At 40.1% G+C, this 14,152-nt stretch overlaps 1 protein-coding gene across 1 annotated transcript; it reads left to right on the top strand.

The window, feature by feature from the left end:
* The first annotated feature begins 941 nt into the window (after nt 1-941).
* Nucleotides 942-3,900, top strand: LOC131245550 (glucan endo-1,3-beta-glucosidase 11-like). Its single transcript, XM_058245085.1, has 3 exons — nt 942-1,352; nt 1,647-2,695; nt 3,629-3,900. The coding sequence occupies exons 1-3, from the start codon at nt 1,283-1,285 to the stop codon at nt 3,713-3,715; spliced, it is 1,206 nt and encodes a 401-aa protein (XP_058101068.1). The 5' UTR covers nt 942-1,282; the 3' UTR covers nt 3,716-3,900.
* Nucleotides 3,901-14,152: the final 10,252 nt, after the last annotated feature.

A 14,152-nucleotide genomic window follows, 5' to 3' on the forward strand; every position in this document is an offset into this window, starting at 1 on the left:
TCCACCAATAGAATTTGACAGAAGATCATCGGCCGCGTTGAAAAGTTCGCTTGTAACCCATCAGCAATTGATAACGAGGCGAATCACGCTCAATTGATAATTGAACGGATTACGCTTTAAGGACAGCATAATTTTTACATGACTCAGCATGGTGATAAATTTGTGTGTAGCCCAACTAATTATTTGATAATCCGGATATTTGTGTCATTACATCATGGTAGTGGGGCACACCTAATGCACGGATTGGATCGAATACAAAAGGCAAGATATGACCCAAAAAAGCAAGAGAGTATAAGCTGGGTGAATAAGTACAGGCGCGGGTGAATAACCATTTAATGAAGCTGAATCAGTACTCGGATTGCGTAATGGAAAACACAACACCAAGATCGTAACACGTTGACGTGTCAAAGTTATATGTGCACCCCACTCCGATGTATGTGTTATATCGACCCCGTCCATACTTTTCCGGATCATTTTAGGATACAAGACCAAAAATGAGGTAGATCCAAAGTTCAAGTGGACCACACCACAAAAAGCAGTGGGTATCGAACGCCTTGAAAACTTCTCGAGGCTGAAGAAGTTACTCAGGAAGTTTCGGATCAAGCTTATATACGTGTTTTCCTTCCTACAGGGCTATGTGAACTTATGAACAGGTCGAATGAATGGAAGGTTTCAACGTTGGGGTCATTGTCCTCACTGATTTCTGTGGTGTGGTCCACTTGAGCATTGGACCTGCCTCATTTTCGGGATCAATCCCTAAAATGATCTGTAGAAATGGATGTACGGTGTGGATATAACACATACATTATGGTGGGGCCACAGAACTTTGCCACGTCAATCCGAGTGTGGTGAATAACTGTTTTGCGAGGACGCAAGGACGTAAAAGGAATTTTTACGGTTGCAGTTGTTTACCATAGAGGCGAAGGGGTTTTTCTTTGTTTGGAAGAAAAGGGCGGGAGGGGGTTTTTCGTCTTTTAAGAAGATGCCAAGGTGGCCTCGGTGGTGTAGAGAGCAGCCGTCGGTCGAGAGAAATAGAGAAGGGAAAAAAGAAAAGAAGAGAAGACATAAACAAGCATTTAAAAGAAGGTTACAGAGGTTGTCTTCTTAAGGCAAGTTCGTAGGGCAAGGCAAGGCAAATGCAAGGCAAGCAGAAGGGAGAAATTCTCATACACGCAAAGAAAGGAATGAGAGCTTCTCTCTCTGTATAAGTCTCTCTCTCTCTCTCTCTCTCTCTCTCTCTCTCTCTCTCTCTCTCTCTCTCTCTCTCTCTCTCTCTCTCTCCATGGCTAGCTTCTTCTTCTTCAGCTCTACTATTGCTCGCTTTTTCCTTCTCTTTTATCTCTTATCTTCAGGTAACCTTTCTTTCTTTCTTTCTTTTCCTCTTTCATGAATTTTCTCTCTTTCACTTTTCTTCTTTCTAGACATTTCCTTACCACAAATTTCTTCTGGGTTTCTCTTATAATGTATGATAAAATCATTTCATGTGTTTTCTTTTCTATTTTTCTCATTATTCATCTCAAGTTTCCATAATTAAAAAATATATATACATTGAGAAGTTTCATTGTTCAAGACATATAGAGTTGTTTTAGCTTTACTAACCATATCTTTTTCCCTTTATATTTATATGGCTACATTTTTTTTTTTAGATTTCGGCCTACTACATGGAGTTGCACCACTAGGCATCAACTACGGCCAAGTAGCAAACAATCTACCACCACCAGACAAGGCCATCACCCTCTTAACCTCCATCAGGGTCACCAAAACAAGGATATATGACACCAACCCTCAAATCCTCACCGCACTCGCAAACTCCGGCATCGAAGTCATCGTGACCGTCCCCAATGAGCAATTGAGTGTGATGAAGGACCCCAATCAAGCCCTCCAATGGGTCGCAGCCAATGTGAAGCCCTACTTCCCATCCACCAACATCACCGGGATCGCCGTCGGCAATGAGATCTTCACCACTGAGGACCCAATCCTCGTGTTGAACCTAGTCCCCGCAATGGTCAGCATACAGAACGCGCTCGTCCGGCATGGCCTAGCATCTTACATTCATGTGTCGACCGCAAACTCCCTAGCGGTGCTAGATAACTCATATCCACCATCTGCTGGGGCCTTCAGCAGCAACCTCGCTGGGGTCATGACACCTTTACTGAAGTTCTTGGCAGACACAAGGTCCCCATTTTGGATTAATGCCTACCCATACTTCGCTTACAAAGACAATTCAAATAAGATCCCTTTGGACTATGTGCTTTTCAACCCTAATACTGGAATGATGGACCCATACACCAAGCTGCACTATGATAACATGCTCTATGCACAGGTTGATGCAGTTATCTTTGCCATTGCTAGGATGGGGTTTGGAGGGTTGGAAGTTAGGGTTTCTGAGACTGGCTGGCCATCCAAAGGAGACGCAGATGAGTTTGGTGCAACCCTACAAAATGCAGCTATTTACAACAGGAACTTGCTACGAAGGCAGATGATGAGTGAAGGGACCCCTCTAAGGCCTAACCAAAGGCTAGAGGTTTATCTGTTTGCTTTGTTCAATGAGGACATGAAGCCTGGACCGACGTCAGAGCGCAACTACGGGCTGTTCCAGCCGGACGGTACCATGGCTTACAATTTCGGGTTGGCCGGAAAGTCTTCTTCTTCTACCTCCACGACATCCGTTTCACTAACTTCATCTGCTGCTCAGGTACTAACATAGGCATGCTTTTTCTATTTTCTTCAAAGGGTAGAATCAAATTCATTAAGAAAAATGGCCATGGCCAAGCTCGAATAAAAGGAATGAAAAAATATAGTTGGGTAACATGTAATTAGGCGGAATCGCCTTCCATGAAAGTGTATAGTCAATTTGAATATTTATAAAGAATTTTTTTCTCCTTTTTTTTTTCTTTTTTTTTTTCGTTTTTTTTTTTTTTAATTCTTGAGTAATTGATCTTGAGCAGCATTTCATGTTCCTTTATATGGGAGAGTATGGGAGGTACTGCTTACACCCACCTTTTTTCATAGATACACCCTTTTGGAACTTGTAGTACTACAGATTGAACAGTTGTATTACAAAATGTAGAAAAGGATGGGTGTCTATTGCATTACAAAAGGTTGAAAAAAGGGTGCATCTATCAAAAGGGGTGTCCATCCCATTTATGTTTTCCTATAATATTTACTTAAGTGAATATGACAATAGAGATTTGCGATAGCTGATCCAAACCGTTGATCTTACGTCATACACAGCTTATTGTTATTGCCTCAAAAATTTTCAAGATTGGAAGATCCTAAACTTTTGATTAATGACCCACAAAGCAACGTTTAAAGAAACCGCCCATATTCAAAGGAAATAGCTAAATGATCGAAGGGTTGAACTATTCCAATCTGAAAGACTTTTGGGTGTTCGCCATCCACGATGAGGCCCATCATTTAAATGGTTTGGATCATTGAAATATAAGCCCCGGCCTAACAGCTATAGTTGCGGTGTTTCCGATAAATTCACCGAGATATTGTAGCATATCTTATTATCATATAAAACAGTAGAGTTTATTTAATAAAAATCAAATTCCAGTATATTAACTATCTGATATTTTCTCCTTTTTTTTTTCCTTTTTTGGGAATGGTATTTACTGTGAAACAGGCAGCAAGCAAGGAATTTCGAAGCTTGGCATGTTGGACTTTTGTATATCTATTTACATTTGAAGCTTTAATGAGATGGCCACTATAGAATAACAAAGGGTTTGTTATGGATATTTTTTTATCTGACAAGGAAAATATGCGCAAAAGACTTGATTTTTCTCGTAGATTCTGTGCATACAAAGTGTTAAAAACACTTTAAAAAACTGTAAAGTTTCCCAGCACCACCTGCATCAATTCAGGTGGGCCTCATCAACCATGTATTGTGGAATTTTAGTGAGTATTTTGTACGAAATGGGAAATACTTAAAAGCACATCCATGAGTCCTTTGGGACCCAAGTCCTTGTTCTAAAGGCAGTACGTGTGGCGTTCATATAGGAGGAGATCCGGACCGTTCATGGGGTTGGTCTCTAACACGCATGTAGATAAGGAATTCATATAATTGGTTGGATAAACCTAACTGCCCCATCGAAGGATTTTGGCCGGGTAATCATGGCCGTTGATTAGGCCATTATGATTGTTAATTAGTTTAAGAGCTTGTCTGGTAGCTTGTATTAAGCATGAATCGGAATCTAAATCATAATTCTTGTGGAATTTATGTGAATTGGAATCCCTAACTATGTTTGATAATATGTAATTAAAGTTTCTTGGAATTCAAGATTGATGTTTGACAACATATAATGAAATGCATCAGAATTTTATAGTATATTTAGGAAGTCTTAATTAAAGTAAATCAACTTTAATACTCAAATTAATGTACATATGTGATAATTAATATAATGATTATAATAAACTCATTGAAATATATATTTTGGCCAAGTATGAGAAAATTATAAATCCTAGTTAAGCCACAATAGCCCACTATTTCTAGTTTCAAATGGTTTGATTTTCGAAGCCTAATATTGTTTTGAACCAAATTTAGGAATTCTTACATAGGCCTATTATGAATTAATGTGAAATCCACCCGGACCACCATGTGCATCACCCTATATTAGGCCTAGGGACCAATATTCAACCTTATTCGTGATTTCAGGTGAACATAGTTGGCCATGTAAAATTAAGGGTGGGCATATCTTTCCTAATAGTTTCCCTTTGTATGCCTACCTAAATCATGGAATCGCCTGATTTTTATGTCATGGGATGACATACCTAGTGGTCTGAGTAAACATCACTGTGGGGGACCCAGTTGAGCCCAAGCTCCATTTCTATATCATTAGTGTGTAGATGTTTTAAAAATCATCATCTCCAATAGTTTAATTTTAAATAGTTGAAGGAATAAGTGGTAATGAGATTAGAATCATAACCTTTAGAAGAGATTTTGAAAGTATTGATTTAGTAGTAATTGGATTTCAATTTACAGCTCACAATCGACTTACTCTTTTTTATTGCAATTCAAACTAATTTATACTAAAACACACTTACCAAATGACCCCTAATTACTGTGGAATAGATCTATGTGGTAGGCTCACTTGATGAACAATCTATATCTCATGCGCCCATGCCTAGTGTATGCTCTTGGGTTTTATGTAAAAGAGCATTTTGCTTAACGTCGACTAGTAATTCTCGTAAATATTTACTAGGGCCCATTAATAGGGAGAAAATGACTTTATTTGAGTCAGACAAACCTAATGGATATTTGATTAATTTATTTCCTTAATAACCATCTATTTTCTATCTCAAAAGAATATTTTGGAACATAAGCAATATAGGATCTTTGGGATATGGCCCATCCAACGCAGGGTCCACTCAATGATCTTGTACATATTTGTCAAATGTAAAATCAACTGAAGCATTACGTTAAGCAAAAGAGGAAGTTATAAAAAAAAGGGGGTCGTTTGGAATTGTATGAAAAAGTAGACTAACGTTAAAGGTTTTCACGGTCAGGATGTGGATTTTAAAAATAAACGAGTCCTTTGCTTTTAGAAATGATCTTTTGTGATGGTAAGTAAAACTCTTAAATTTATGAAACAAAATTCACCTGCGTCGAATCTCATGCACATGTACCATGGTACACGTGTATTTAAATATCACACAGATGTGTCTTGTGGCACATGTGCCAAAAGTCACCTCTTCCATGTAGGTATTAAAAATTAAAAATTAAAAATCAACATCTATGGTCCCCATGTACACTGATCGTGGCACCCATTTCTCCATCTTGAAAATGGAGAGACTAAAATAAAATTGTTGTAATAAATCAATGGTGGGCCACATATCAATTCCTTATATATTTTGAAAACATCCATGTTGGCTGGGCATGCTACGCACTAAAGCGAACTCTCCTTTGGGACGTGGAAGGCAGTGCTGTGTCTATATAAATTACGTTGTCTTCTTTCTTTTCTTGACTTTTAATTTCATAAAGTTCAGAGAAAAACCTTTGTACTCTGGTAGAGTATGATGAATGATATACAGGCACTTAGACATTGTACACATGGCATACATTTAATTTAAGTCAAGCTGTCTAAAATGTGTGTACCAGTTTATATGAATTTTGAACCAAAAATTTCATTTATTTGATCCAATCAGTTTCAGGTTGGTGCATATTTATTGGATGGTTAAATGAAAAATAGCCCATGGTTTTTTATCAATAAACAAGTGTACACTAATCAGAGGTTCGGATTATCTAGCATGTCTTACTTTAGTTTGAATTGATGTATGCCACGTGTATTGTCTGCATATCAAGCGTCATACATAGCCAGAGTATTAAATAACTCTCTTAAAGTTCATGGAAATTCAGAAAAGAGAGGAAATTAAAAAGCGTCGACTTTGTTCATTCCGCTTTATTCCCCGAGAGGCAAACGTCAGCGTTGGAACCTTTTGAAGGGAGCTTTTTCCTTTTTAAGTGCATTGGGTGACGATTATATACCTGTGTAGATCCAGTAACTACGAAACTGCCATTGTCTGTGCCGTTGCTGAGGCTATGGCTATCCACGTCACGGCACATGTGATGTGCCTGGGGTAACGAACGCATGGGATCAATCCTGGCCGTTCATCAGGAGGGTTCCACCGTGAATATGAACTGGCCCAAAAATTAAGCCGCTACAATAATCAGGTGACGCATGTGGATGAATAACATGAAGAGATTTTTTAGGAAAGTTTTTGCAAATGTCTATACGCAATTCTACACATGCGGTCCACCAGACGAATGGACTTTTTTGATGTGAATGGCCCGGATTATCTACACGTGGCATGAAGCACCTCTTAAATCTCTCGCCGCTCGGATGGCCAGACGTGGACTAACGGAGTTGAGAAAGAGTTTGAGAAAAAACGGAATCGAGAAAAGAAGAAGTTAACGAAGTAATGCATGGGATTTGAACCGTAGAGTAGCGGCCATACACATGCAACGGACGCGGATTTCCTGCGAAAGGATGTTGGGTGGGTCCCATTGAAATATATGTGAGAAATCCATTCCGTCCATTTGTTTTTCGAGCTCATTTTAGTATGTTCGACCAAAAGTAAGATGGATACAAAACTCAAGTGGGTCACACGAGAGGGAAAATTGGGGAAATAAATTTCTACCGTCGAAACCTTCATGGGCTCCACCTTGATGTTTATATGCTATCCAAACCGTTTATAATGACATTCCCAATGCGATGAAGTAAAAATGCTAGAAAGATATCTTGATACAAAACTTGCATGGCCATACAGGAATGGTTCAACGGTGCTAGCTGAATTTACACTATTTCCTCTTGTGTGGCCTACTCTAGTGTTGGATACATCTCATATTTCTTCACACATTCTAAAATGAGCTCAAAAAACCGTTGGACGGGGTGGATTTCTCACAAACATCTATTTGGGCCCCACTCAGCATCCTTGCGCAAGAACATCCTGCCAAAGGCTTTAGCAGGAAATCCGCGTCCACATGCAAACGAAAGAGCTGGCAACATTTTGTTAAATGACAGGTCCCTTTGCAACTGGCAAATCTTGAAGAGCGGCTAGTGATGTGATCCAAGAATAAGGTGGGCCACAACCTGATTCGGCCGTGCGGTCGTCGCGTGGGTTGGGGAATGGGGACGGCTGGTCGATTCTTCCAAACTGTCCATTTTCCTGAAATCGGATTGCGTACTGAGTTACTCATACTCTTATCGTACTGAGTAAACTTGGTTGGGCCCACCGTGAATGTATCTGGTCTATCCACGCCGTCCATCCACTTTTTCATATTATTTTAGTGGTTGAGACCAAATTTAAGCATACCCAAAGATCAAGTTGACCATAAAATAAGAAACAGTTGTAATAATGATTTCCACCGTAGTGATGTTTATTTCTCATCCAACCTGTTCATGAGATCACACAAACATGGATGAAGGGAAAACACAAATACAAGCTTGATCCAAAACTTCCGTGGCCCCCAAGAAATTTTCAATGGTAGATGTTCAATTCACACTATTTCCTGTGGTGTGGTCCAATTGAGGACTGAATATACTTCAGTTCTAGGTTTAAGCCTAAAATTATCCGGTAAAATGGATGGACGGAGTGGATAAAACACATCAATCACTGTGTACCCCCACAGAGTTTACTCAGTACGCTACTCAGTGCGCAATCCGCTTCCCATTTTCCTGTATTGTGCTAATAAATAGAAATTATCCGGTGCTTTTAGAGCATTATAAGTTACAGTGCTGTCATTTGCATCAAGACATTTGGACAGTCCAATTGATCCCTTCTAAATGGAAGCGGATTGCCTGGGCCACCTGCCACAGGGATATCCGTGGCGCGAGGTAGCCCAAGCTCTGTGGGATCAACCGTGATGTCTGTGTTTTATCCACGCCGTTCATCGGTTTTAGCAGCTCATTTACGGTATAGGCTAAAAGTGATGCAGATCGAAAGCTCAAGTGAACCACACCACGTAAAACAGTGGGGAATAAATGCCTCTTGGGACCATAGAAGTTTTGGATCAAACTTATATTTGTGTTTTCCTTTCATTCATATCCATGTATCCTTATGAACACGGTTGAATGGCCGGATTAACAAAGTAACTAGTTTGGTTAAGAAAGTGTAGGTATGCCTAACTTATGCTTAACTGGAGTTGGATTGAAAACATTGTAACTGACCATAATAGATCGATTAAGACTAAATTCTTGATTTCAGCCGCCTGTTGCTACAGGACGATAAGGCTATCTAGAAAGGGTGGCGTTTAGATATCCATCTGACTTGGTACTTTTTTACTTTACTTTCAAAACTTCTTTTTCAACTGTGATTGAAGACCTTGTATTGCTCAATGTCCTGACCACCTACTGTCGTAGGTGATTTTAAAATGATGGGATTTATCCTTCTAAAGAGATCTACGAAGGTCATGGTATTAATCCGGGCCATTCATATGAAAAAAAGTCAGATCCACCATCAGAAGATATACAAAATAAATAGAAGAATAAGTTAAAGATAAATACATACGATCACCTGCGTAAAAGAATAATCAAAGCATATGGTTAATAGGATATGACCGAAATGTGATATTCTAAGCAAGGACTCGCTTGATTAGAGATCCGACAATAGTAGATCATGAATATTTAAATTACTCCTAAATGTATTACAAATATGACTCCTAAGCATACTATAACTATGGCATTGGACAGTAATTGTCTAAGCTAACCTAAATTCAGGACATTCTACAATGTAGCCGGATAGAAATGGAGAAATTATACTAAAATAAGCAGCGTTGCGTTGTGTCGTATACTCATTATATAGTTCGGAAGTAGGCAAACCTTTGTTGGGTTTCCTTATTGGTCCGGGATCCGTCATATATAGTTCGGAAGTAGGCAAACCCTTGTTGGGTTTTCTTATTGGTCCGGGATCCGTCATATATAACTCGGAAGTAGGCAAACCCTTGTTGGGTTTCCTTATTGGCCCAGGATCCTTGACGGTTACAATGCGGAATCATTTTCTAATCTTCTTGACCTAACCAAGGAGATCTACGAAGGTCATGGTATCAATCCATTTTCAGATCTCTCACCAATACGACGGTAGAGATCCGTAGACATTAATTACGTGATCAAACTCACTAGACCCGGATGGTGGGCATTCAATGATTCATGTGGTGTGGTCCACTTGAGATTTAGATCTTCTTTGTTTCTCTGGACTACACCCTAAAATGAGCTGGAAAAACTGATGGATGGAGTGGATATATAACACATACATCAAGGTGGGCCCACGGTCAGAGAAACACCCACTACCGTGTCACCCGGGTAACACCTCATCCGCTTCCCTCATTTTTGGGATAACACTGAGAACGGAGGGGATACCACAGAGACATTGCAGCATACCCCACAGAATTTTGTGTTGCACGGGCTTCGTGCAACGGATTGGGTGATCTACGGTCTAGAAAATCCCGCTTAAAGGATGATCCTCTTCGAAGTTGAATCTAGACCATTGAAAATCCACTTTTCAATGCTCAACGTTCATCTACACGTAACGATACTCATTATCCTCTCCTAAGTTTTTAATATACCAGGATTTACACATCATTAAATATCGAAGTGGGCCATCACGGTCAGGGGGCATATCGGTAATTTTTCTTTTAGAGATCTGTTCTTTAGCATATTCACCACTGAGACAAAAAGGAAAATGGATTCCGACCTCACTCATGCCATCGCCACACCCTCGACAGTGCATTTTCGTGGATGTGATGCATGTGGACCGACCGACCATATGCCATTTTATATCATATAAGACCCTTTTCCATGGAAATGCATATTTTAAATGCACTTATAGCTCTTCAAGTTGCAGTGCTAGCTGTGAGACGTATTGGCCCTAATCAATTGATCTAGACCATCCATTCTGTCCAGCCGGTGATTTGTGGGCTACCATCTAAATTTCATATTAGTCGAATGATCCTGTCTATCAATACAATTACCTTACTTTTGAAGTTGTCCATTTTTCAAGCCGCATATAGATTATTACAATTGTTTGCTCTAATTGTTTTTACAACTAAAGGTATTCCAAGGTGGGGCCTACCCAATTGATGGTTCAGATTAACGATTGAACATCTTTTATGCTTTAAGCGAACCCTACTGTACACTTTTTTTCAGGGCACTGTTTATGGTTGGGATTCTGGAACGGTGTGACTTTTACACGGTGGCTCGTGATGAGTTGGTTGGACCGAATTGATGGTCCAGATCAATTGATTGGTGTCCGCATGTCTAAATGCACATAGACCTCTTCCTGATGCGGCTCTAGCTCCCCATGAGTATATGCTTATTCACGGCAGTTGATATAGTAGGTCCCACTATGGATGGAAATGGATTGAAGATCCACATTCTATCCATCTAAATGTCGGCCTTCAAATCAACGGTGGTAATGAAAAACAGTTAATGGTCAACATTAAATAATATTGGAAAGTACGGTCTACGAATAAGTATCGTCCAGCCTAATGAGGCCCACTAGTTGGACAGCTCAGATAGATGGATAACCCTGCCACGTGTAATGCAGAGAGAGAGAGAGGGATCCACCAGCAATCGTTTTCTTCAGGCTCTCTCAGATTTGAAAGTTAAGTGACGATTTCATTAATACAATCATTGCCAAAGAAAAGATGGAAATGAAAGGTTGATATCATTTTAAGAACAGATAAAGGAGTAATCCATGAATCTTTCTTTGGGACAAAAACAACCCAAAAAAGCAAAAGACATGAGCCATGTAGACCTCCAAAACAAAGAGAAAGAAACAACAGAGGAAAGTTATTAAGGGGGTCACATGATGGGGATGTGGCCCACCATCCAATACTAATTGAGGTAATGATGATTGGGGAAACAAACTTTCGAAATGTTTATTAGGGCATCATCATATAGATAAGAGCCAAAAGGTTGCACGGTTCATCTTTTGTAGGAAAATTTTCTACGCAACCTAGAGAATCTTGCATGCATTTGATTTTCCATTGTGGACCACTTAAATTCATGCCTTGCAAACGCTTGTGTAGTACATCAAACGTGTGGGTACTGCTAAGACATGATTGAAGTCATTTGGATTCTATAAAATTTGTGCCTAATATAGGTTGTCAAGGCAAAGTAAATGATCATGATTTCTTTAACTCGTTTGTAGGCAGAAAATTGGATATATATATATATATATTAATGACAGAAAATCAGTTTTTTTTTTTTTTTTTTTTTTTAAAAAAACAAGGATGGTCTTTCTCGAAAGGTGGAATAAAAGTAAAAGTGAAGAGATTAAGAAAGATTATCCTTTGTTTGGTTCGGCCCAAATAGAAATAAATGTTCTATACGTTTACTATACATATGCCAAATGTGTGTGGGAGCATTTATGTCCAAGTGCTGAGTGTATTATTATCATCTTCAAACACCTTACATATGTCAGGTATGTTATAAATGCTACAAATGGCATTATCCATCATAAACTCGTTACATGCACCCGATTTGTTACTATCTAACTAGGACAAAACTGAATAGTTGGTCTAAGATAGCATAACTTAGTTAACCTATTTAACACAGGGTCATGTGTTCGAATGCACGTTGTGATGAAATCCTACGTGGTGTGAGTGCGTGGGTGTATGTGGGGTGTGAGTGCATGTGAAAAAAATAATAAAATAAAATAAAAAAGATAGCCTATTTAAGACAACGTGACCCAAAGTCCGTGTCGATCACCCAAGCAGCCAATAAAACTGTTTCTTCATACCCAAGTTATCATAATAAAGAAAATAACCACACCAAACTTCAAATCACTTTTAATTTATTCATGCTCTTTCAGTCATCTTGTTTGGAACTCCTCAATCAACGGGCCTACCCATAGATTTTATTTTTATTTTTTCCCTCCCAATGTCTACATTTTCCACACCTGATTTTCACGCGGTCGGTGTCATCATTCATCACCGTGTCATTCTCCGTGTTACTGGAGGAATTAAGAGGGTGTAGAACATGGTTTTGAAGACTCGGCCACTGGGCCAACTCGTTTGGCGCTGATTCTGAGTCAGGACTCAAACTCAGGAGAGTCAGGAGGTGTCTTGTCCGGGTAGGGGATTTTTTCAATACTGACTCATTGTGCCGCGTTACATAGGAGTTGACTGAGTCCGAATCTCAGAGAAGCATAAGTCCCGTGGACTTGCCTGAGTCGTCAATCAATGGTCTAGATGCTCAGAAAATGTGCAGTTTGTCGAGGCTTTTGATTCTGCAGATGCTAGGCGATGATCAAGGTTTGACGTGGTAATGCAAACTGGCACATATCGCTCGAACCAGTTTTGGTCCAAGGCAATATGATACATACCCGTCCCTGTAGGCAGATATCCCTGAATCGGTGTACAGGCCAACTCAATACAAATCACCCAAATCTGAAACAGTTTGGACCATTTATCAGGTGCACCTCACGAGGGTTGGAGAAGGCTGAGGGTCAACTTGAGCCCGACCCCAAGAGGACCCAACCCACAAAGCAAACCGTTCCAAACTCCAACCCGATTTGGTTAGTACTGGACCCCTCCCAACACAAATACATGTGATTATTCCCAACTCGACCTAACCCAACCTACATTTGCTCAACCCAAACCCAACCAGATTTGAAATTGGGTTGGTGTTTCCAGACCTGAGAACCCAACCGGAGGACCTCGAAAGCTAGACCCAGCCCAACCGGAACCACATGTGAAAATTCACTGAATCTTAACATTTATTTAAAAGAAGAAAGAAAGAAAACACACATTTCAGTAGATGAGTCAGGCTAAAGTCACCACAAGTTTGTCCATCAAGCTGAGTTACCATACTAACTCAACAACTCTTGCCGACTTGGGATGAGTGAGTTTGCATATCTTCATACTGACTCCACCGGTCTTGTTGATTTCGGGCCAATGACACCCACAACTATCCTACCAATCTTGTTGAGTAAAGTTCACTTGGCCGAATTCTAAGTTAAGGTAGGCACTACAGAACCTCTTGAGAGGACTCCAAATGCGTAAGGTGGAAGAGGAGTCTTGCAGCATGTTTGCCAACTTAGCACAAGTGTGTGAGAGTTTAGGAACATTAGTCAGGTGGGATGCCATGAACATTCCCTTACCCCAAGAAAAAAATCAGGCTACCCCACTCATCATGTGGGCCACAATGTACATTGAAAGGGCACTATCAATCCATTTTCCTCTGACTAGTGAACATAACAGTCTTTGGCCTAATGAATGTCGGTCATCACCTGCATCTGATGAACGGCTCAGATCAGAAGTGCACCACATTGGCAATTTTACAGCAAGACCAAGGCCTCTTCACCATCTAACCAGTTCATTCATCACAAAATGCCCACACCCATCATATGGCAACTTTTTTTTTTCTTTTTTCTTTTTTTTTTTGGGGGGGCATCATATGGCAACTTTGAACTAAGTCCAGTAAGCAAAGTATTCATATCATCTTTTCCCAAATGGCCCTACTCTTTACCAGTAGCATGGAACTTTTTAGTGCATGGACATCAAGGTGAGGCCCATCATATCAACGGAGGCCCATCATATCAACGGCAAGGAGCACGAACCGAGAGGCCCCTTTGGTACAAACTGAAGACCTGAGCAATGCTGTATGAAACACCCGGGCCCATCATGGCCTTGATTGCCTTTGGCCGTTGC

This window comes from Magnolia sinica, chromosome 5, assembly GCF_029962835.1.
Source record: "Magnolia sinica isolate HGM2019 chromosome 5, MsV1, whole genome shotgun sequence".
Lineage (NCBI taxonomy): Eukaryota > Viridiplantae > Streptophyta > Magnoliopsida > Magnoliales > Magnoliaceae > Magnolia > Magnolia sinica.